The sequence below is a fragment of the Apodemus sylvaticus genome, chromosome 13, assembly GCF_947179515.1.
Source record: "Apodemus sylvaticus chromosome 13, mApoSyl1.1, whole genome shotgun sequence".
Lineage (NCBI taxonomy): Eukaryota > Metazoa > Chordata > Mammalia > Rodentia > Muridae > Apodemus > Apodemus sylvaticus.
The window spans coordinates 11,795,534-11,819,251 of NC_067484.1; the positions used below are offsets into that span (position 1 = coordinate 11,795,534).

General features: G+C 38.9%; 1 protein-coding gene across 1 annotated transcript in view; it reads left to right on the forward strand.

Annotated features, from left to right (window-relative positions):
• Nucleotides 1-23,718, forward strand: part of C13H18orf63 (chromosome 13 C18orf63 homolog) — a 63,941-nt gene that overhangs the window by 16,966 nt on the left and 23,257 nt on the right. The window contains exons 8-12 of the mRNA XM_052156012.1: nt 6,579-6,675; nt 6,785-6,870; nt 8,617-8,800; nt 19,485-20,503; nt 21,420-21,489. Coding sequence (XP_052011972.1) covers nt 6,579-6,675; nt 6,785-6,870; nt 8,617-8,800; nt 19,485-20,503; nt 21,420-21,489 — 1,456 coding nt within the window. The remainder of the gene's footprint in view (nt 1-6,578; nt 6,676-6,784; nt 6,871-8,616; nt 8,801-19,484; nt 20,504-21,419; nt 21,490-23,718) is intronic.

Here is a 23,718-nt window from a genome sequence, read left to right on the forward strand (position 1 = left end):
GCGTAGTTTATGTCATCAAAGGTCAAGAAGCAGAAAATGGAGAAGGCAGAGGTTTGGCAGGCTTTATATTTTCCCTTTGATTCTGTCTGTGTCTCCAGGCTATGGGAATGTGATGCCTACATTTAGTTAATCTTTAGTTAATCTTTCTAGGGTTTTTCTCACAGAGACACCAGGAAGTGTTCCTCAGCAATCCCCCAGATAATTCTAAGTTCAGTTGAGTTGAAAATGAAGATTAACCATTAAGAGTGGATTCAAAATATAATAATGTTCTTTAATGTTGCTTCTTTAACACTTTATGCAAAACTATAAACTACTTTGAACTTTAAAAACATAATTATAGGACTATAAAGCCCTGGGTCAAGGCTGGAGAGTCGGCTCAATAATGAAGGGCACTTGCTGCTCTCACAGAGACCATAGCTCAGTTCTCATCACAGACGTGCTTCCTGAGGAGCTGGCATCCTCGGGCCTCTTGAGCAGCCACACACGGGTGCACATACATTCATGGAGGCAAAACACTTACATACATAAAGAGCAAGAGTGAAAAGGACTGAGCACTGTTGTTATGGAAATGGAAACCATAAATTACCCCCTTTGAATTAATAAACTAATTTGTTTTGTGTTTACATTTTTCTTAGATCTTTTAATAAATACTAAAATTACCAAATTTCTCAATATCATAATAGTCTTAATACCAAAATTTATGATTTTTTACCTAATAATGATTTATTATATTAAATGTAAACATACTTTTTTGAATTATCATTAGAAAAAATGAATTGTTTCTGAGACAAAAAACTATTAAGAAATTTTAACTTGCTCAGGAAAATTAAGAGCATGGTAAAATACTGAGGGGAGGGGCATGATTCTGACTCATTTCCTTCTTCACAGACTTCTCACTGGTGGAAACATTTTGTAATTCAGTTTTGTGTGTATTTGTGATTGGCACATTATTTGCAGCAGTTCACCTCAGTGTTTCCTCACCATTTCAGTTATTAGGATATAAACAAGGTCATACATAGTAAGCCACAATAAGGCCATCTTGGATGGTAAAAAGTTAAAAGCTTTCCATGAATATCACGAACAAGACAAGAATTTCACTTTTATAGCTTCTATTCAGTATAGTATTAGAATTCCTAGCCTGTGCCATAAGAAAGAGAAGAAAATTAAAGGCATTGCAATTGGAAAGGAAGAAGGTAACGATTTCTGTTGACTGACAATTTGATGCTACAAATAGAAAACCATAAGGATCCCATCAAAACCTAGAACTATGAAGTGAAACTTAAAAGATGCATGCTACAGAATCAACTTATAAATATCCATATATCTGGTGCACACTTGTAATTCCAGAATGTGGGAAGTTGAGGTCGGAGGATAGTGGATTTAAGGCAAATCTGGATTACATAGCAAGACCATGTCTCAAAACACCAACAATAGGAAAACCCAGCATCATCTCTATACTTTAACAAGGAAACAATCTCATTCAAAATATCTACCCAAAAGAAATTGTAGAATGAACCTAACCAAAGAAGTGAAAGTTAAAATTACAGAACATTTATAAAAGGAATTGACAAAGACACAAATAATTGGAATGAGAACTCAGTCACGGATTAGAAGAATTAGAATTGTAAAAACATTCACAATACTAGAAGTAATCTATAGATGTTATATTATTGACCAAAACATGTCATTCTTCAAAAACTAGGGGAAAATTAATTTCATATAGAAATAAAAGACTCCCAAGGGGCTAAAGCAATATCAGAAGCATCACACTCTGATTTTTAAGCCATCCTACAAACTTGCAGTAATTAAAACCATATGATACTGGCATATACACAGGCATATAAACTTAAAGAAGAGAACAGCATATCCATAGGTATGCAGTTATGATCAATGGATTTTCATTAACACTTCCATGAAGACAAAAAAGAGAAGATGGTCTTTTCCAAAAGTGATGCTGTGAAAGCTATATCCACAAGTAGAAGAATTAAATTAGGTCCTTAATTCTCACTTTATACAAAACTCTAATAATATAGCTAAACAGAAAAACTTTGTGACTTTGATCTGAGGATGAGTTTTTGTATAATGCCCAAAACATTGTACTACAAAAGTAGAAATGGATCAGTAAAACTGCATCAAATTAAAAAGCATTTGCACACCAAAGAAAACAGCCAAAGGAATGAGGATCACCCTGAAGGAAGTGAAAATAGTTCTAAACCATGTTTCTCTTAGAATATTTTATGCCTCTGTAATAGAATGCCAAATACTGGATAATTTATAAGCAATACAAACATTTCCCATATAAGTCTGGAAGCTGGGTAGTCTGAGACCCATGTGCCAGCACATTAAGTTTCTGATAAGGGTTTCTTCATCATCATTCCCTAGTGAATAGGCAAAGAGGTGGTCAGAAAAACACACAAAAAGGCAAAAATTACTATTTTATAAGGAACTCAAGCCTGGGATAATTGCATCAATATACTCATTGTGAGCAGAACCTTTACAACCTAATTACATCTTAAAATGGTTACAATGTTAATTAAATTTAGGAGAGAGCAAACACTCCATCTACATCAAGACAGACATACAGGAACTCAATTCAGTAACAAGAAAACAACTTGCTTTTCAAATGAACAAAGAAATCGACATTTCTTCTTTTTTAAGACAGGATCTCACTGCACAGGCCTTGCTGTCCTAGAACTTGCTATTAGATCTTTAACTCATAGAATTTCACCTTCCCCCTGTCTCTTGAGTGATGGGACTAAAAGCAGGAACCACTACACTCAACTTAAATAGAGAAAATATCCAGATGGCCAATAAATACACGAAAAAAAAAAACCTTCAGCAATCATAATAGGGAAATCCAAAGTAAAATTATAATGAGACATCACCTCATATCTGTTATAAATGGCATTATTAGAAAGAAAAATATCAATAGATATAAAAGGGGATGTTGACAAAATCTAATATCCCTTCATGATAAAAGTCGTAAAGAGAGTAGAACTTGAAGAAGCATACTTCAGCCTAATAACATATAATGACACGCCCACTAGCCAACATCCTAAATGGGAAAAACCTGAAAGCAGTCACACTAAAATAAAAAATGAAAGTGATATGCTCTATTGCCATTTCTTTTCAATATAGTACTTGAAGCCTTAGCTAGAGTGTTAAGACAAGAGAAGGAAACTAAAGGGATACAAATAAAAAGTTAAAGTATCCTTATTTACAGATGGTATGGTATTATATATAAGAGATCTTAAATATTGCACCAGAAAATTAGAAATAATTAACACTTTCAACAAGTGGTTAGATATAAAATTAACTTACAAAAATTAACATATTTCTATACACCAATAGCAAATGTTCTGAGAAAGACAACCACAGAAACATGCCCATTGGCAGTATGTTCAAAACAAACAAAGTAGGAAAGAACAGGAATAAACCTAACCAAGAAAGTGAAAGATCTCTACAGTGAAAAATTTAAGTTTCTTAATAAATAAAGAGAAGAAATCACTAGAAAACGGAAAGACCTCCCATATTCATGGATTGGTAGGATTCTGTGAAACTGATCATCTTACCTACAGTTAACAGATTCGGTGCAATCTCAATTAAACTTTATATGGCATACAGACACAAAAACTCTGAATTTCATATGAAAGTACAAAAAACCATGGATGATGACAGCAATCCTGTATTTAAAATATAATGGAGGGGTTACCATACAAGATATAAAGTTATATTATACACTGATAGTAATATAAATAGTATGGTATTGGCACAAAAATAGAAATGTAGATCAATGGAATGGAATAAAAGACCCAGGCTCAAATGTGCATAGTGAGAGCCACCTGATATTTGACCAAAATGCCAAAAATACACATTGAAGGAAAAACAGCATCTTCTACAAACACTGCTGAGGAAAATTGGATCTACACATGTAGAAGAAGGATGCTAGATTCATTTTATTATCATGCACAAAATTAACTCTAAATAGATCAAAGACTTCAATGAGAAACTTGAAAGCCTGAAACTGCTAGTAGAAAACAGGTTGTATTCTACAAGATGCAGGCGTAGGAAAGGACATTTATACTAGGGCTCCATTGGTCCAGGAATTAGTTCTAACAGTTGATAAATGGGAATTTATAAAACTAAAAGTTTATATTGTCTGTCTGTCTATCTTAGGGTTTCCATTGCTGTGAAAAGACATTATGACCAAAGCAACTCTTATATAGGACAACATTTAATTTGGGCTAGCTTACAGGTTCAGAGGTTCAGCCCATTATCATCAAGACAGGAAGCATGACAGCATCCAGGCAGGGATGGTGCAAGGAGGAGCTGAGAGTTCTTTATGTTGATCTGATGGCCTCCAGGAAAGAACAGTCTTAAAGCCCATGCCTACAGTGTCACACTTCCTCCAACTAGCACATGCTCCTAATAGTGCCACTCCCTGGGTCAAGTATGTGCAAACCACCAATATATATGTATATGTGTGTGTATATGTGTGTATGTATATTCCACATATGATATATATAAATAGAAAGAATATGTTCTGATGCAGTTACTCCACGAAGCAGTGTAATGCTCCCCCCAGGAACATTTAGCTTAGAATATTTAACACAAACCTTAGTGTCCGGCAGGGGCTACTTCTCTTGAGTGATCAGGGAGTCCATTGCTCCTGACTGCATAAAGACTCCCTGAAACTAGTTTCCATGTGTCAGGAGGTGTTATGCCAGATGCCTAAGGAGAAAAGTTATCAAAAGTCCTACTCAGCTGTAAAGCCCGAGAATCACAGTAATAACAGGGCTTGAAGACATCAATGCAATAATGGCACTTGTATCCTGAAGGCAACCAAGCAATGCCTAATTAGAACTGCAGCTATTCAATTGGAAGTAACTCCTGCCTGGTGCTGTAAATATACCCAAGAAGCTATAGCGGAAGGGACCTATATTGTTAAAGTAATATAGCTTCTAATTGTCTTCTACATACTCATCCTTATGCTCAGAGAAAATAACTACAGCTCTCACATCTTATAAGAGAAGTTTCTTTTTGCATCAGAGACTAGTAGATCCATAATCCGATCAAAATACAGAGAATAAGGGACTTGCGTCCCCAGCCCCAAAAGGGAAACTTGTAATACAACACCTACATGGATCAGGGAACACCGTGGAAATTTTGGTGAAAAGATTGTTAGAAACAGAGGAGTAGGAATTCTTCTACACAGCAATGCTGCACCCATGAACTCTCAACACTGCGGTTGCCTGTGCAAAACCTGCAAGGACCACACCAATCAACACACCAATGTGGACTGGAAGAAAATTTCCTAAGGTTCCACCTCTATATGAAAGGCTGTAGGCACTCAAGGCCTGCTGAGGGAGCGAGAACCAATTTTGGAGGGGGTTCTTTTCTTGTTGTTTTTGGTCCAAAAACATCAGCAGTAAACATGAAAATAAGTACAGTATTATTTGGATTCACTAGGTGATATATTCATTAAATACACACACATACACTTATATATCTAACAAATAGAAAAGAGATCAGATTTTAGGGAGGGTTGAGAGGATAAAGGAGTTGAGGGAGGGGCAGAGATAGGGTAGAAAGGATGGACATGCAATGTGGTTAGGTATGAAATCCTTAAAGTTAAAAATATGAAAGAAATGATGTAAGTATGATATGTAAAGGGAGTGCAAGCATGCTGGTCATGAGAATGTAAATTAGCACAAATATTGTATAAAACAATATGGAAGTTTCTCACAAAGGTAAAAGGAATTTTTGAAATGTAATTACCATATGATCTTTATCCTAATAATAATAATATCTATATGATATATATCCAAAGGAAATAAAGTCAGTATGTCAGCTGTCTCTGCACTCTCACATTCCTTGGGGCTCCATTCACAGTAGCTGAAATGTGGGCACAACCTAAGTGTCCCCCCTAGGTAGAATAGAAAGAGATGTGGTTTGTGTACAGGGGTAGCAAACTTCAGCCTTAACAAAGGCAGTCCTGTCATGGGTGACAATATGAATAATAAGCCTGGAACAAGTTATTAAATTTTAAAAAAAGCTAGACAGACAAATTCATGTAATCTTATATGTATCATCTGTCAAATTGAACTCATAAAAACAGCATAAGTGCAGTTACAAAACGTAGGCTGGAGCTTTGGACTAGATGAAAGAAATGCTTATTAATGATAATCTCAGACATGAGGAATAAATTAAAAACATCCATTGTACAACACACTATACTTAGTATCAAAGACTGTTCTTGGACATCTCTACGAATAGATTTTTAGTATTTTAGCCACAAAACATGTACATATGTGAAGTAATGACTATGTTAATTTGATTAAGGGATTCCCACAGCTTATTTGTATTTCAAAGATGCTAAATATATCTTAAAATATACACCATAGTATAAAAGGTTTAATGCAATTGTATTTTTAACTAGGTACAAGTGTTTGTTGTTTATATTTGGATAGAAACATATTTTCTAGGTCTTTTGGAATACTTTCTAAATCACAGCTTATCAAATAACATTGAACTGTATTTAAACATTGACATAATGTATCAAATTTCATTTTTTATAGTATGAAAATGGGTCAGATAATAAATATTCTTCATACAGCACCCCCTGACTGTCCTTTTCATTCCTTTGAAGATTTCCAGAGGCACTGGGATGACCTGGTAGGAAGCAAATATGTGTCACACAAAATTTCATTTGATCTCCTTTCTTGCCATGTAACCTAAGAATAGCCTCCTCCAAAATGATTTACATTGTGTGCTTAATTTGTAGTATGGTTACAAACTTCCAGAAGACTGTGGGGATATGAAAATATACTGCAGCATCTACTTCAAAACAATTAACACAAGGACCTTCACGTATCCTTTGCACGCTAGTGATAGCAGATACTTTCTGTCTGCCTGATCAGCCAGACCTTGGCCATGCCCCATGCTGTCACTATCATGCTGTCATTTAATGGAGCCACTTTTTCTGCACAGTTGTTTTAAGTTTAGCTTAGAGGTTATAATTAACAATAATTTTTGTGCTCTTTCTTTTTGGAGTTTTTGTTTTGTTGTGGACATGGGTCTGTGTAGCCTGGCTAGGAACTTACTAGATATCCCAGACTATTCTTGAATTTCTGTCGTTCCTGTCTGTACTTTTCAAGTGGGATTATAGACATGCACCATATGTCCAGTTTATGCCAAGGGTACGATTGAATCCAGCACTTTCTGCAAGATAGGCGTTCACTCTACAGCTGAGCTGCATTCTAGCCCTCCCATCTTCCAATAAAAGACACATCATAGCTTAATTGTTTCTAATATGAAACCACGTTGGTGTCACGAGGGAGATCTTGTTAGGTAACCCAGGCTATCCTTGAACTGGTCATCCTTCTGCCTCAGCTTCCTCAGTAATGGAATTACAACAATTCAAGGCTAGAAGGAATTTTTCTTAAAGACTATTGCAAAAAACTTAAGTGAGAAAAGAAAATTCAGAATAGAAAAAAAAGTACAGGCACTTATTTCTTAATAGAATGTAAGAAACCAGTCATGAAATTTTTCTTAGCCAAGGGCTCCGCCTAGTGTTCTTTGGATGTTATTGAAAGGATTAAATTAAAAGTAACTGAGCTCTTCCTTTTTTAGATTTGACTTGCACTTGAAACAGACTGCATTGACTTAGGAAAATGACGTTCTTAAAGATTTATTTATTTATCTGTTTGCTTATTTATTATATGTAAGTACAGTGTAGCTGTTTTCAGACATCCCAGAAAAAGGCATCAGATCTCATTACTGATGGTTATGAGCCACCATGTAGTTGCTGGGATTTGAACTCAGGTCCTTGGGAAGAGCAGTCAGTGCTCTTAACCACTGAGCCATCTCTCCAGACCCAGAAAATGACTTTCTTAAGATTGCTTTAAAAATATACACAAACACAGAATACAAGTGTTTAGGATGAGCTCTTCAATCGTACTTAGTATGGCTTTCACCACTCTGGCAGCCTGGGATTTAGAAATAGAAGAGCTCTAGTGTTCTCCCTGTGCTCTTTCCTAACCCAGATAATCCACATTAAACTTACAGTTGACACTAGCCAGCAATTCCCTTTCATTAGGCGCCAATACGATCCCAAGTGTTTAGATTTCTCAGTAGGAAAAGATACTTTGCTTGAAGGACTGCTACTGAAGTTTGAAAATAATTGGTGATGTGTTTCTTCTCTGTGCCAAGTTTTTCCTTGTTTTTGAAAATAGTAGCATATTGTTGTCCTCTATTTTGTCTTTATACTCTGTACAGGTGATGGCACATTCATTACAAATCTCTTGTGAAGCATTGTAATCTACTCTTACATTTCTATTTACATAATGAAGACACAATGATTCACCATGATTGTGCCATATCAAAGCCTACTGCATCACACACACACACACACACACACACACATACACACAAACTTTGTTACTTTGTGAATAAAAATAAACTTAGAAGGAAAACCTTTTGACTTTGGCATCTGTAGACTATAATATAAAAACAGAAACTGTTTATCTGTCCTGTCAACATTACCACCTTTTTAAAAATGAGAACTGCTGTGTCTTATAGACAGAAAACGTCATGTCGTTCTTTAACCGTGCTCAGGTACCCTCTCAGCTGCATCAGAAGTCAGCCCATTCAGTTTTTCCCAAGAGTCGATTTGGATGGTGTGTTGAAAAGCTTCCTTTTAGATTTAAAATCAAAACTGCCGCATTTATGTGGATTTCCCATAAAGATGACAAACAAGCCATGCTATTACACACAGGAGCTAACCAGACCACATCTGCAGGTAAGGTGTGCTTCCTCTCATCCAGTGTGGTACACTAATCACCCTTGTTTGGATCTCTCAGATTCTTCTCACGAGCGAGCCCTTCTCAGTCTAGCATCCCCCAGCTATTGTTTGTTGTTACTGGTACCTAACTGTTTGCCCTGCCATGGGATAGTATTGTGTTTTATATGGTACACAGTAGTTTCTGACATATCTAGATATGCATGAGCTGGGTTATTGGAGGTTAAAAAGAGTTTAGTTAAGTGTTCATATGGACAGATGAGCTATGCATACAGGCCTGAGCAGTAGCCGTTGAGCGCCTGCTGCCCACTAGGTGGAGTCAGAAGAGGACTTCTCTGAAACCCGCAGCAGGAGAAAACAGTCACCAGTGGTTGCCTTTGGACTGACTCCAGTAAACTATCTGGCTCCCTGCAGATAGAAAAGTGAAAGAAGAAATGGGTGTTTGGGTTTTTTTTGCTGCACCCTAGATTTAGCAGAAACAAGGAAGAAGGTACAACTTGAAATCAGATTCTGAGTTTTTATGTTTGCTAGGGCTGGAAATTCTTAGGGGAAGAGAGTTTTAGAATCTGACTTTTGTGGTGGTGGCGGTGGTGGTGGTGGTAGTGGTGATAATGATCTTATATAAAACATCCGAAGCATCTCCCCAGACCCACTCCTCTTCCATTTCCCTTCAGAGAAGAGTAGGCTTCCCAGTGATATCAACCAAGTATGGCATAACAAGATGCAGCAAGCCTAGACACAAAGCCTCATGTGCACACATACACCTTGTTGAGTCACTATTCATGTGATGCAGTGCAGCATCCTGCTGTCACTCTCCCTGTTATAACCCCAACCTGTGTTCAGAAAGGTAACACTGGCATGTCCTGGGGAGTGTTCTTGGTCTTTAGTAAGTATATAGCATTAAAAACTAGGTTTTAGTTATGCCCAGTTTTGAACTTTATGCAAATGAAAGCATTGTGTTAGAAAGAGAAAGCATTGTGTTTGTATGTCTGACTCTTCACTTTAGAACAGTGTTTGTGACACTCATTCATGTTGTTCTACTAAGCTATGGTCATGCACTTTCATTTCTATGTAGTGACACGATGATGCCATATTGGCTTATTCGTCCAGAATGTTGTTGCTTGACAGCTGGATTGTTGGAGAGCTATTTGCAATAATGTGGTAGTGAGCATTCCAGTGCGCATCCTCTAGGCTTGTGTACATGAATCCCATCAATGTAGAATCCGTATAGTATGCCAAGTTTAGACATATGGCAGGCTACCTCCCAAAGTGGTTGCAGTGCTTTGTGAACCCCTTGCTACTGTTCCTTGCGCTTGTTCATATGTGGTATTGTCAATCTCTACCTCAGCAGTTCTGGCAGACATGCTCATTATCATGTGTTTTTAACGTTCATGTACTTGATGGAATATGTATGTTGGTTATTTGGATACTGCTTTGAAGGGCTTGTCATTTATAGGTATTCTGACCATATGCTAGGCTTAAGTTCTTTATCAGCTATGTAGATCACTTTGTCTCCCTCCATTCTGCAACATGTTTTCTTTCTCTTAATGGTGTTTTGTAATAGCAGTTTTAATTTATACTCTAAATTACCTGGGTATTTCTTTATGATAGCCAATACTTTTATCTCACTTAAAAAAATGTGTGTGCATTCCAAAATCGTGTATGTTTTTTCCATGATGTCACACAAACATCCAGTTGGAATTTATATTGTATATAGTGTGATGTGGTAATCAGATTTCTTTGTTAATTATATATCTGTTTGTCCAACCAATGATACTGAAAAGACCCTTCTTTCCCCGGTATCCTACAGTAACACCTTTCTCTTAAGACAAATACCTATGTGTGTCTTTGAGTTATCATCTATCTCTGATTTACTCACTTATTCCTGCAGAAATATAATTACTTTTAAGCTTTACATTTAAAGCAAATAGTGTTATACAACCTTTTTTTTCTTTTATTTGGTTTTTGGTTTTTTGGATTTGGCTTTTTTGAGACAGGGTTTCTCTGTATAGCCCTGGCTGACCTGGAACTCACTCTATAGATCAGGCTGGCCTCGAACTGAGAAATCCGCCTGCCTCTGCCTCCCAGAGTGCTGGGATTACAGGTATGCGCCACCACTGCCTGGTGGACCATTAATTTCTAAAAGATAGCCAGGCAGTGGTGGCGCATACCTGTAATCCCAGCACTCTGGGAGGCAGAGGCAGGCGGATTTCTGAGTTCGAGGCCAGCCTGATCTACAGAGTGAGTTCCAGGACAACCAGGGCTACACAGAGAAACCCTGTCTCAAAAAACAAAACAAAACAAAAATCTTAGCGCTCTCTCTCTCTCTCTCTCTCTCTCTCTCTCTCTCTCTCTCTGTGTGTGTGTGTGTGTGTGTGTGTGTGTGTGTGTGTGTGTGTTACCTGGTGATTGAACCTAGGACCCCAGACATAGTGGGCAAGCGCTCTGCCACTGAACGCGTCTCTTCAGCCCTCCTTTACTCCTTGAGCCCAGGTCTCACCAGGCTGTGCAGGTTGCACCTGATCCTCCCGCTTCAGCCTCTGAGCTGCTGGGATTACAGGCCTGCAGCACAAGCCCAGCAGCGGCTTAGCTCTCTCGGATCCACGAATCTCTATAGACTTCTCATTTCAGCTTGTCGGCTTATGCCTACTCTTAGATACATGTACATAGGTGTAACCACAGATATTATTGAGGTTTTTTTCTATTTCTGTCTTATCTATATCCAAATATTCTTTTAAAAATATTTCAGTAATATTACAAAGTTCTGTACTTAGGCTATATTTCTATTGGTTTATATTTTACATTTGATAGTTTTAATAATAATATCATGGATGGTTGTTTAAACTTTTATTTATCTTTTATTTCAAAATATTTTCAGATTTTCACTGATTTCTCTCTTGAACACTTTGCTTCTTAAGTGTATCTTTCTTAGGGATGAAGAGATGCCTCAGTAGTTAAAAGACCATTGAACTGAGCACAGAGCCCTCAATGGAGGAACTAGAGAAAGGACCCAAGGAGCTGAAGGGGTTTACAGCCCCATAGGAGGAATAACAATATGAACCAACCAGTACCCCCAGAGCTCCCAGTACCAACTAAAGAGTACACATGGAGGAACCCATGGCTCCAGCCACATGGGTAGCAGAGGATGGCCTGGTCGGGCATCAGTGAGAGGAGAGGCCCTTGGACCCATTGGAGAGGAGAGGCTCATTGTCCATGGTAGGGGAATGTCAGGTCAGAGAAGGGGGACTGGGTGGGTTAGAGAGCAGGGGGAGGTGGGATGGGATAGAGAAAATATCTAATTAAAAAAAGGAGCAAGAGGAAGATGATCCAGATCTCATGTAGCTTCAAATAGCCACAGGTAACTATAAATATCATAAAGGATAGAATGATTAGAACTTGTCTAATCTAGGTGGGCAGCCTGTATCATTATCAATTGACTCTGAAGTTATTGTGTGAACATTTTGTGAACTGAGAATTTATTGGTATATAAATCAGACTGGTTAATTATTAAAAAAGAAAAAGAAAAAAAGAGCACATTTTTAGTGGCCCAATGCCTTGATCTGCTATAAGCACCTAGACACACACACACACCCGATCGCCAGCACCATCACAACCACCACCATGATCACCAGAAAAATAGAGAAATTGGAATTGCTTGCATTCCTGGTGACTTGAACCTGACAATGTACATCATGCATGGCTCGGCTTGTTGTCTTAAATGACAAGGACCACCGCAGGGCTGCTGGGTTTTAGTCAGTGCTCTCTACTGAGAACACCAGAGCCTGGCACCAGGATAGCATGGTCGTTCCTTCAGACCCCATGAGTCCGTGAGCACATTGTGGAAAGCTCCTGTTTCTCACCAAGTCACCAAGCCATTGAGTGCCTTCTGTACTGCAGCAGAACTGACATACAATACTGTATGTGTGTAAAGAATGCCTCTCTGTAACTTCTGCGGGGCTCTGTCAGACACACCAACACTGCAAACTATTTGGAAGTCTACCAGAAGCCAAGAGCACTGCAGAGATCCCTCACATGGCCGCAGTCTCTGTGACTGGGCTGTGTCAGCTGTTTTTAATTGAGCTGGTTTCTGTGGACTGTGGCTCCTCTGCCCTGCTAATTAGACCTTCCTGTGCTGAGCTCTGTGGCCAAGCACCACACCCCATGCCATTTTCTTCAGCTTCCATTGTCGGCCTCAGTTCCAATTTACCAAAGCCAGTGGTATGCTTTGTTTTAAAAGTTTGTTAAAATTTCTTTTGTGTGAATGGTGCTTTGCCTACATAACTGTCTGTACACTGTGTACATGCTTGGTGCTGGTGGATGTGAGCTGGCTTGTGAGTGCTGGGGACTACAGCTGGGCCCTCTGCAAGAACAGCAGGTGCTCCTAACCACTGAGCTCTCCAGATGGCTCCAGCTGAGGCCAGCTTTTCAGGTCTGGTCACATTCACATCTCCTGTCACTAACCAGCCTATGGACTATGTTTTTTGTCAAGGACCATCCCACTGAAATGCAAAACTTTTCAAGTTGAGCATTTGTGGCTACAGACAAGGGCACTTCCTGAAAAGGGAGTGTAGAGGACAAATGCCTTCTTTGATACCTGTGTTATAGTCTCAGTTTTAAATACGTAAAACTGTGGTGTTGCTTTTCTTTTGAGCACAGTTTCATTATGCAGATCTGGCTGTCCTGGAACTCACTATGTGGACTAGGCTGGCCTTGAACTCACAAAGATTTACCTGCCTCCTGAGCACTGGGATTTCTTAAAGGCATGTGCCACCATATCCAGCTGGCATTATTTTTTAAAGTTCGGTTGCTTGCCAAATCCAATCTAAGTTGTTGCTGGATATTTACATCCTGCATTTTTATTGACTACTCTCTTAGTCGGGGTTTCTATTCCTGTACAACATCATGACCAAGAAGCAAGTTGGGGAGGAAAGGGTTTATTCAGCTTACAGTTCCAAATTGCTGTTCATCACTAAAGGAGGTCAGGACTGGAACTCAAGCCGGTCAGGAAGCAGGAGCTGATGCAGAGGCCATGGAGGGATGTTACTTACTGGCTTGCTTCCCCTGGCTTGCTCAGCTTGCTTTCTTATAGAACCCAGGACTACCAGGCCAGAGATGACACCACCCTCAATGGGTCCTCCCCCTTGATCACTAATTGAGAAAATGCCCCACAGTTGGATCTCATGGAGGCATTTCCCCAACTGAAGCTCCTTTCTCTGTGATTACTGCAGCCTGTGTCAAGTTGACACAAAACCAGCCGGTACAACTACTTATGGCATACTTCATAGTTTAGGTCCATATTTGTTCTATGAATAATAAATTAAGACAATTTGCCAAGTTCTGCTTCATAAATGTATGAGAGCCCTTAAACTGAAATCCTTGTCTTCACACTGCTATTGACAATTTATAAGCTGCTATTTAGAATGTATTCAATTTTATCTGCTTTTTGTATGCCAGCTGCTTATATATATATATATCTTGCTTAAGATATATTTTATATATATCTTGTTTAATTCTCAGTAGTAATTGTTGTGATTAAGAGTTGTTTCCTCAATATTATAAAAGCATAAGTATCTTTTTTACTTGTTTGTTTGGTTTTTGGTTTTTTTGGATTTGTTTTTTTTCGAGACAAGGTTTTCTGGCTGTCCTGGAACTCACTCTGTAGACCAGGCTGGCTTTGAACTCAGAAATCTGCCTGCCTCTGCCTCCCAGAGTGCTGGGATTACAGGCATGCGTCACCACTGCCCAGTGAGTATAAGTATCCTAATATAAAGTTAAACACATTTCTGACTTAAACCTGAAGCCCAGACAGATTCTTAGCCCAATAACAGAAAAAGGAAAAGAAAAATGAGTCTTAGATTGACCAAGAGCTGAAGCTTTGAACAGGCTGTCTAGATCAGAATCCCTTGCCACTGTGGAACTGGAGCAGATCTCATCTTGTCCCTTAGTGTCCTCAGCTGAAAGAGGGCTAAGGTGACAGTGGAGGTTGTGAGAGGACTTGTCTCTGACTGGACTGTGGGAGCATTCTAGGGTGGAGTCAGGGTTAACTTTGTTAGAGGTGGCCCTTAGGGGCCCAGATGGATCATGAAGGAAGGAGAGAAATTAGCAGCCAAAGCAGGTTCCCACAGCTGTGGCCAGCCCTGCCAAGAGACCATTGCTCTTCGTATTGACAAAAACAGGCTGCACAACCGCTCCGAGCGCTCTAATGACAGCTGATCTTTTGCAAAATTCAATTAGCAGGAGTGCCTAGCCTGGCTAGGTTTGCTTCAATTATGGAAATTTTCAAAAACACTTAAAAGAAAATGAATTATAAGTGAGGTATAAAATGGATGTTTGAAACAAATATCAGATAAAATGCTATTTCATCTTGTGTAAAGCCTGCATCATTTAAAAGGCATTTTACATAGCCCACTGTCATTGCTATACCCACCAGAATGAATGATAATTCTTTAGTATCACATGCCCTGGCTCTCATTTGTCGCAAAGATTTCTTTATTTTTAAGAGTTTTGTCAGATTAAAATCTAAACAGGACCATCTCGGACCATTTGGTCATTATATTTGCTTGTCTGTTTTATTATTCAGCATTATTTATGCTGTTGTTCACTAGAGACAGGGCGCTGGCCCGGAAGGATAGTCTACAGTTTGGATTTGAGCATTTGCTTCCTTGTGAGTTGTGTGTTTTAAAGCTAACAGTCTTCCAGCTTCCATATTTCTTATAAGCCAGAGGCTCTGTTTTAAGCAAGATAGACAAGTGTGGTGCCATGAACACACCTGACTTTAATAAATAGTGAAAATCTGGTTAGTTAGGCATTCTGGTTGCATTTCAGTTTCCCCCTCCCCAGACATTTTACAGCACTGCCAGTTACTGCTAGTATAGGAAGATTGTAACATCTTGGATTAGTTTATCCCCAGGTGTAGCAATCACAGGGAGTGTGTATATGTGTGTCGGTGGGGTGTTTGTGTGTGTGTTGTGTGTGTATAGTGGGGGGAGGGATGAGTTGCTAAGCCTTAGCATCTCTCTTTTTGCCTCAACTTATCTAGAGAGGCAGGCTAATAGATATGGATATTTTAATGGTTAGCAGGAAGGAAAAAGAGCTTTCCCACATCAAATGTCTGGATGCAACAGAAGGACTTTCTCCCTCAGTAAAAATCTAAGCACATTGCCCAGATAGACTTCTCAAATTCCTTTTAATGGTTACCTTAATAGTGTTCCACCATTTTATATATGTAGAGTTGTTCATTTATATATTATATGTCAGTGCTGGAAACTAAATGTCAGCAAGCTTCATCTTCCAATGACCTAGACAAATGATATGTGTAGTAAAGCATGTGCTTATTGACCAGCTCATGGCTTCACAAAGCCTCAGTTTGTTGACAGTTTAAGATTCTGGGAATTATTTATGATCTCATCTGTTGTTCACATCTGCCCTTTTTGTTTTTTCTATACATTTTGAATATAAACCTAGAAGTTTCCTCCCTTTTGGCTATGTACAGTATTTTAAAAATTAAAATAATGAGTAAATAATACATTGACAACCTAGGGAGCAGAACAGTCTCCTGAAAACTCTTCTCTCCAGACATGCACTTCTCAGACTGGCAAAAAGAGCTGGTGTGAATGTGACATATCCCAGGCACAGACACTCATTCTCTCAGAATGCATGCGATTTGTCCTCCTCCAGAGCTGTCTAGAGTTTTTCTTTGATTATCTTAATTAATGGGTACATTTTAAAAAATCATACAGCTTGTGAAACCCAAGGATCTATAAAAAAAAAAAAAGAAGCGTCCTTTGCTTGTCAATAATTTCAACTTAGTTCTTAAATGACAGCGCCCATTCTGCCACGGTACTGAGTATTGGGCGTAGGCCTGGGGGATTAACAAAAGACACAGACACGGGTCATTCTGCAAGGAGAATGCCAAAGCTTTACTGGGAGACCAGCAATATATATACTAGAGGCCAGGGACAGGAACAGGAAAAAAAACGATTATAGCCATAGGTCAGGCACCTGGGAAGTCCATACCACACTGGGCAGGAAGGCAGGAATCAAGCTAAGCCATGGGATGTTTTGCTCTCAAGAAACCTATGCAAACAGCTCAGCTGGGGGTGCTGAGCCAAGCTTTCTGGTTCCCAACACTTAAATATGTTTCTTTCAAGGCAATGGAAAAACATTTGCACTCCAGAGTGACTCCATCAGTTTTGACAAAAATCTCTTGGTATTTGGTAGAATTTCAACCAAACCAGGCAATATTTTTATGAAGGCATCTGTGCACTCACGTAAAATGTACAATGCAAGGACAGCTGTCTGTGGGTGAGCATGGTGGTCGATTATCTGCTACTCTCCAATAGCAGAGGAGCAGATAATGTCTGTACTCACTGGACAACCAGAAATCTAGTGAGTCAACAGTGCAGTTTCTGCCTGGTTGTGGCTGAGATCAATCAACATGTTTATAGTTGAACTATTTAGCAAAGCTGGCGCAGGTATTGTCTCCAAACAGTTGATTATGTGTGGCTGCCAATCACAAAGTCAGCACCCTAAGTGCAAATAAGAAAAGGACACTTCAGGCTTTATAGGAGCTTGTTCCAGAAAACCAACCAACGGGAAGAGTGGAGTAGAATGGAGCTTTAGCACAGTCCACCACGCCCACTCTGAGTAGCAGCCTTCCTTCTTGACATGAGATGATGGTGGTAGCCCTTGCTCATATGATGTCTTGACAAAAAATGCTACGCAAGGTTTTATTAGACAACTATTAGTTTTGTGTTAGTTCCCTTGTACAGAGACTATTCTGAAGAACATCTGTAACCCCCTTTTTATTATTCAGAGGCATAAGAATTGTGTTCCCCCAAAGTGTATATTATTGAAGGCCTGTTTTTTTCTTAAATTTAAACCACTTCATTTTTATGTGCCTTGTTATGTCGAGTAGATAATTGGGTCAATCTTATAATTTTCTGTGCCTGCTTATAATTCTGATCCCCCAAACTCCTAGTCTCATCTCAGCCTCATTCAAAAACTGAAACTCAGTTTAAGAAGGAAAAATTAACTGTTCTGGTTTGCATATTATTTCTATAACCTTTACATTTTTGCTCATGACATATTTTTAATCTGTAAGGGTAAGAAGATACATCTATGGTCTACATTTTACCTTCTGTTGATAAATACTGTGAACAAAATCATGATAGCAGTAGAGGAGTATTTGACCCACCAAATAATAGTCAATCATTGAGGAACTCAGAACAAGAATTGAAGTAGGAGCAGAGGAAGGTACCATGGAGAAATAGTACATACTGGCTTGCTCTCCAAGGCTTACTAAGCTTGCTTTCTTATATAACCAGGGACTATCTGCCTAGCAGTGGCACTACCCACAGGGGTCTGGACCCACACACAACTGATTAATCAAGAAAATACCTCCACAACAGGCTCACAGGCCAATCTCATAAAGGGAGTTCCTCAATTAAGATCCTCTATTCCCAAATGACTCTAATTTATGGCAAGTTGACAAGAATTTACTAGCACAATTGTTCTTTCACAAAAACTAAAGCCCAGTGTAGATTTATTTCAAAATACTAAAACTAAGTATTTTGAATAATTGAACAGAGAGCATACTGCCATAGACCTCCAATGGAATAGTCAGTCACAAGAAGGGAAATTCTGAGACATCATACAACATAGCTGAATCTTGAAAAAATAGTATATTAGGCGAAATAAACCTGACCCTAAAGAAAACACTGCAGAGCCCTTTATGAAGCGTCTATAATGGCAGACACATAGCAAACGAAAATAAGGCAGGAATTACAAGAGTACTAGAGTCATAAGAAATGTGAAGAAGGGGCTGGTGATAGTTCTGACACTCGGTTCAGTGGTAAGCTTGAAGCCTGTGAATGATGCGCCTAGAATGGTTCAATGCTAACATTTATTTTTGTTTGTTTTATTTTAAATATGGGGAGCACTTCATGAATTTGACTGTCCTCCTTTTGCACGGTGCTAACCTAATGCTAACCTGCTCTGTATTGTTCCAGTGTCAGTGTGTGCTCAGTGTGAGCATGGGAAAGTTTAACGTTTTCAAAGAAGAGGACATGCTTGGATCTCTTTGACGCGTCTTACTAGTCAGTTTGAAAACTAGCTGAGTTACCAGCTAGGCACCAGGATCTGTAGCAGACAGTGAAAACAATCAGTCCTAACACACACAGCTCTGCCTGAAGCCAAAATCTCACTTAAAGATCCCATGCAAATGAATCCACACTTCATTAGAGTTTTTTTCAGCCAGTGTTTCTTAGTAACTTTAGAAAAGGTAAGAGTAAATAAGCCATAGTTCTGTCACTCCAAGATGCCAGTATCTATTCAGCGAGGCAGGGCAAGGACGGACGTTAAAGTATCAGAGCACACTGCTCATGGAGAGGAGAGGCCACAGCTTAGAGCAGTGAGAAGAGGGGGCACTGAGAGCCAGAAGTTTGCCTGAGCACATCTAGAAGACAGTGTAGACACAGACGGCAGCTGTGTGTAAGTTTTACAGTTGATTGACTTAGTTATAATGTGCCAAGTACACCAGAAGGCTCAGTTATATTTTCTTTCTCAGCTGTTCTGTGTGTTTTAGTGTTACTTTGTATTCTTATTCCAATATTTTGTATTTCTTTTCTCTTTTCACTTATATTATTATTACATTTTTAAATTTCCCCAATCTCTGTCCTTTCAGGAAAACAAAGTCAAACCATCCAATCTGACTACTAAAAAATTCTTCCGAGCTTCTGTAACTCAATCCACGTTGGTGAAACCCACCAGAGCTCTAAATTTCATCCCACAGTCAACAGCTGCAGAGCACAAGGTGGAGCTTGTTGTCAGCCAGCAGAGGTCGGGCTTGTTCTCAGCTAGTTGCCACCAGCCTGGGTCTTTTCATGACAGAAAGCCCTCTGGGCCTCTCAAGGCACCACAACTACATTTGGAAGAGCTCAGCAGAGAAAACACACAAGTTGGGAGCAAAAATTTTTGCTTACAAAGCAACAGAGCACCAGCATTCATACCAGTTTTCAAAAAGAAATCCGAGCAAGTGAACAAAACCATCTCAGCACCTAGCACCTTGAAAAGAAAACAGAGCGGGGTTACAGAGCCTACCTTATTAGCACAGGAAACTAGTGTTACCCAGGGAGGCAAATCAAGTCTAGGTACAGCCACTCGAAAAAGATCAAATAGCAACATTCGAGTACTTGCTGACAACTTAAATCAGAAGTGCTCCAAACCTCTGCAAAAAAAGGACACTGAGTTCTATGATCAAAAGAAGGAACAGCCCTCTTCTGATTTAAGACAGACTGTGTACCTTAAAGAAGCTAGACCATTGTATACTAGTGCCATGACACAGATGTCAAATAACAGTTTAGCCATGATGAAAAATGATGTTGACATCCACATAAGTGGAAAAGACAATCTAACAAGCAGATTCATCACACAAATTTTAGGAAAAAGCCACGAGTCCCTAAAACTCAAAAGTCAGCCACACATTTTTGAATCAGACTTAGAAACTGAAAATTCCCAGCTCCAACAGCAACAATTAGCAAATCAAGTTAAAGAAGTCAATGCAGCTGAACACAGCCTAACAGAAAGCAAAGCAGCAGACAGCCGCAGACAGAAATTATGTCTTGAGTCTTCAAGGGCTTCTACGAAGCATCGTCCCAATGCTGCACACCAGAGGCAATCTAGCTCTAAGAACCAGGTAAAGAATGTGGAAAAATTCATACTAGGCTGGACTTTTAAAACCTTAAATAAGGGTCTTGGGCTGGAAAGATGGCTTAGCAGTCAAGTGTACTGGCTGATGTTCAGAGGTCCCAGTTTCAATTCCCAGCACTCACATAGCAGCTCACAACTATCTATAACTTCTTTTCCAGGGGAACCTACTCCCTCACACATGCACGCAAAAAACAAATATAAATAAAATAAAAATAAATTTTAAAACACAGAAATTTATTTTTTAAAAATGAATGTAAATAACTTGCCCAAGTGGATGTAGAGACATGGTAATTAAGAAAGCCCTCTCTGCTCTATCCGAAACCTCCAAGGTTTACCAAACTTTGCAGACAAGGGAGCAGAAAAGATGTGAGAGCTGGATGGTGGGAGCTCTGTGAACTGGTGTGTCTGGACAGGGCATGGCCACTGTACCCAGAAACTCACTGTATCCATGTTTCCCTGCGGAAGATTGGACCCACCAACAGGCATTTCAGCATAGACCGGGAAGGAAGGGCTCATGCGTCCCTGCCCAGTCTGAGGGAGTCTGAGCTATTCATGGTTGCTAGGGGGATGGTTGCTAGGGGTTCTTCAGTGATGTAGTCACAGATAAATTGCCCATACATAATTACTTGCAAATAACTCTCCACTGTGCTCATGGAAGTAACCAAAATTAAACCCAGTTGGTCACAAGAATAAAGATATCAAGGTAAGAGCAGGACTTGTTTTAAAGGGCTTTGGTGGAAGAGTGAAGATTTAAGAAAGTACTGAAATGAAAATAACCAAAAATTTATTATACACATGTAAGAAATTGTCAAAGAATATTAAAAAGAGAGACCAATTCTCTTAAGCAAAACTGCTAGTAATATAATTAGTTTGTAACAAAATGGTGTTCTTCAACTGGATGCAGGTTTCTAACAACAAAATCCAAGAATTCCTTCAACATTCCTGAAGCTGAGTACAGTGTGGAACAGACTGTCTACCAGGTAACTGCAGTGACATGCACTTATTTTCCTTAAATTACTTATGTGGAGATAGCTAAGCTTAAATTAGCAAGGAAATAGGAACAGCACAGCCTGTGAACAAGCAACTATTTTATGAGGAGTAGCATTGAGAAAGGACTATCAGGCTCTCTTTTATTTAGTTCTGGGGTATCACAGACTGGGAATCCAGCACCAATACTGCAGCCATAGCAGCAGTGTGAATATGGAAGGACCATGATCCCACTAACATGTCTTTGTACTTGGGCATGACCCCTCCACCCCCCAAAAAACCCTTAACTGGAGCCCACAGATGATCAAGTTAAAATCTACTCTCGAAATGCCATGGTGCCAGCTACCCTGACACTTCAGATTTAATTCTCACTTTGAGTCCCTGGCACCGAGTTCACAAAATTGTACATCTGGAAATAACATTTTATTCCTTGTTGCCATCTGTTCTATTCTAAGAACAAACACATTGCTAAAACATCCACAAGTATTCTTCACATAAAACTATTGGCATACATTCAGATTCTTTAAGAGCCAACTAGAAAAACATTTTTTCTTTTCCAAATGCTATTTCTTCCTATAGCTAGTAGAATTTTCAACATGCTTTGAATTAGCTAAAAGGTACATAATTTTATTCCTACATATATTATGCTGTGGTATTTTATGTAGTTTTAAACATCTTCATTTTAATGTTCTCATGTGGCGAAGGAAAATAATGTATGTGCTTTAGAAAAGGCAATTTGCATTTTTAGAGGTAAAACTGTTCTAGGTCCTGTGTTGTCTTTGAAGTATGTCACTTTCTTATTTTGGATTACTAAATATATGACACAAAGTTAACAAACCATTCTATTAGGAAGGCTAATATAATGAGAAAATTGTAGTTTCTATATTGATCTATGGACAGAACCATCACTCAATTGTCAGCTAGACACTTCTGTAAAAGCTTATGAGTAATGTAGAGTAGTTAAGTAAACAAATTTAAAAAATTGGGGACTGGAGAGTTGACTCAGCAGTTAAGAGCACTGGCTACTCTTCCAGAAGACACAGGTTCAATTCTCAGGACCAATATTGTGGTTCACAAGTGTATATAACTCCAGTTCCAGGGGATATAATGCCATCTTCTGGACTCCATGGTCATCATGCTTGCACATGGTACACAGTCATACATGCAGGCAAAACATCCATACATAAAAAATAAAATAATAAGCTTCTAAAAGTAAAACCCATTATCTTATTGCAGGGACAACTAGGAGCACTGATGAAGTTTCTCCAGACATTGTCTGTGGCCCAGAAGACGGCCATGTGTACTGTTCTGGGGCCTCTCGGTTTACTGGTTTACTCAACAATTCTCTTTTTAATTTTTGCATAATATTTCATTGGAAGTGGATATGCCATGATTAGCTCCCTACTGATTGGTGACATAAGTCATTTACACCCTTTCAGTACTATGTCATGTGAATTGTTCTCTACAAAATGTTGTAAGTTACCAAATTGTGTTATGTGATACATTGTTTTTAAAAAAAGACTTTCATTCTGTAGCCCCAGCTAACCTGGACCTACATAACTTGCTATGTAGACCCGGCTGGTCTCAAACTCATAGAGATCCACCTGCCTCCACTTCCCAAGTTCTGGCATCAAAGGCATGAGCCACCTTACTCAATGGAGCACTTTTAATAGTTGAAAATAACATTATTTTGCCCTTACTATTTTATTACTGCAACTTGTTTTAATCGAAGTGATTCTGTTTTATTGCCAGAGTTTTGGGGCTTCACAGATACAGTACTATAAACATAATAGACAGTAATATGAAGAAACTGAGTGCCTGCCACCCAGGTCTGCTGGTGGTTAACATATGGACACTATCACCTCTGTTCTGCCCAGGTGCTTCTACTGTAACACTTTAAAGTGAATTCAAAGAATAATATCATTTCTTTCATGAACACTTCATAATATAACTCTAACATAAGGTATAATGGACATTTTAAAGAAAAGAATATGGGGGCTGGAGAGATGGCTCAGCAGTTAAGAGCACTGACTGTTCTTCCAGAGGTACTGAGTTCAATTCTCAGCAACCACATGGTGGCTCACAATCATCTGTAATGGAATCTGATGCCCTCTTCTGGTGTGTCTGAATACTACAGTGTACTCACATACATAAATAAATCTTTAAGAAAAAGAAAAGACTATGTACGAACATTTATACTGTATATTTTGAGAGTATTCCCT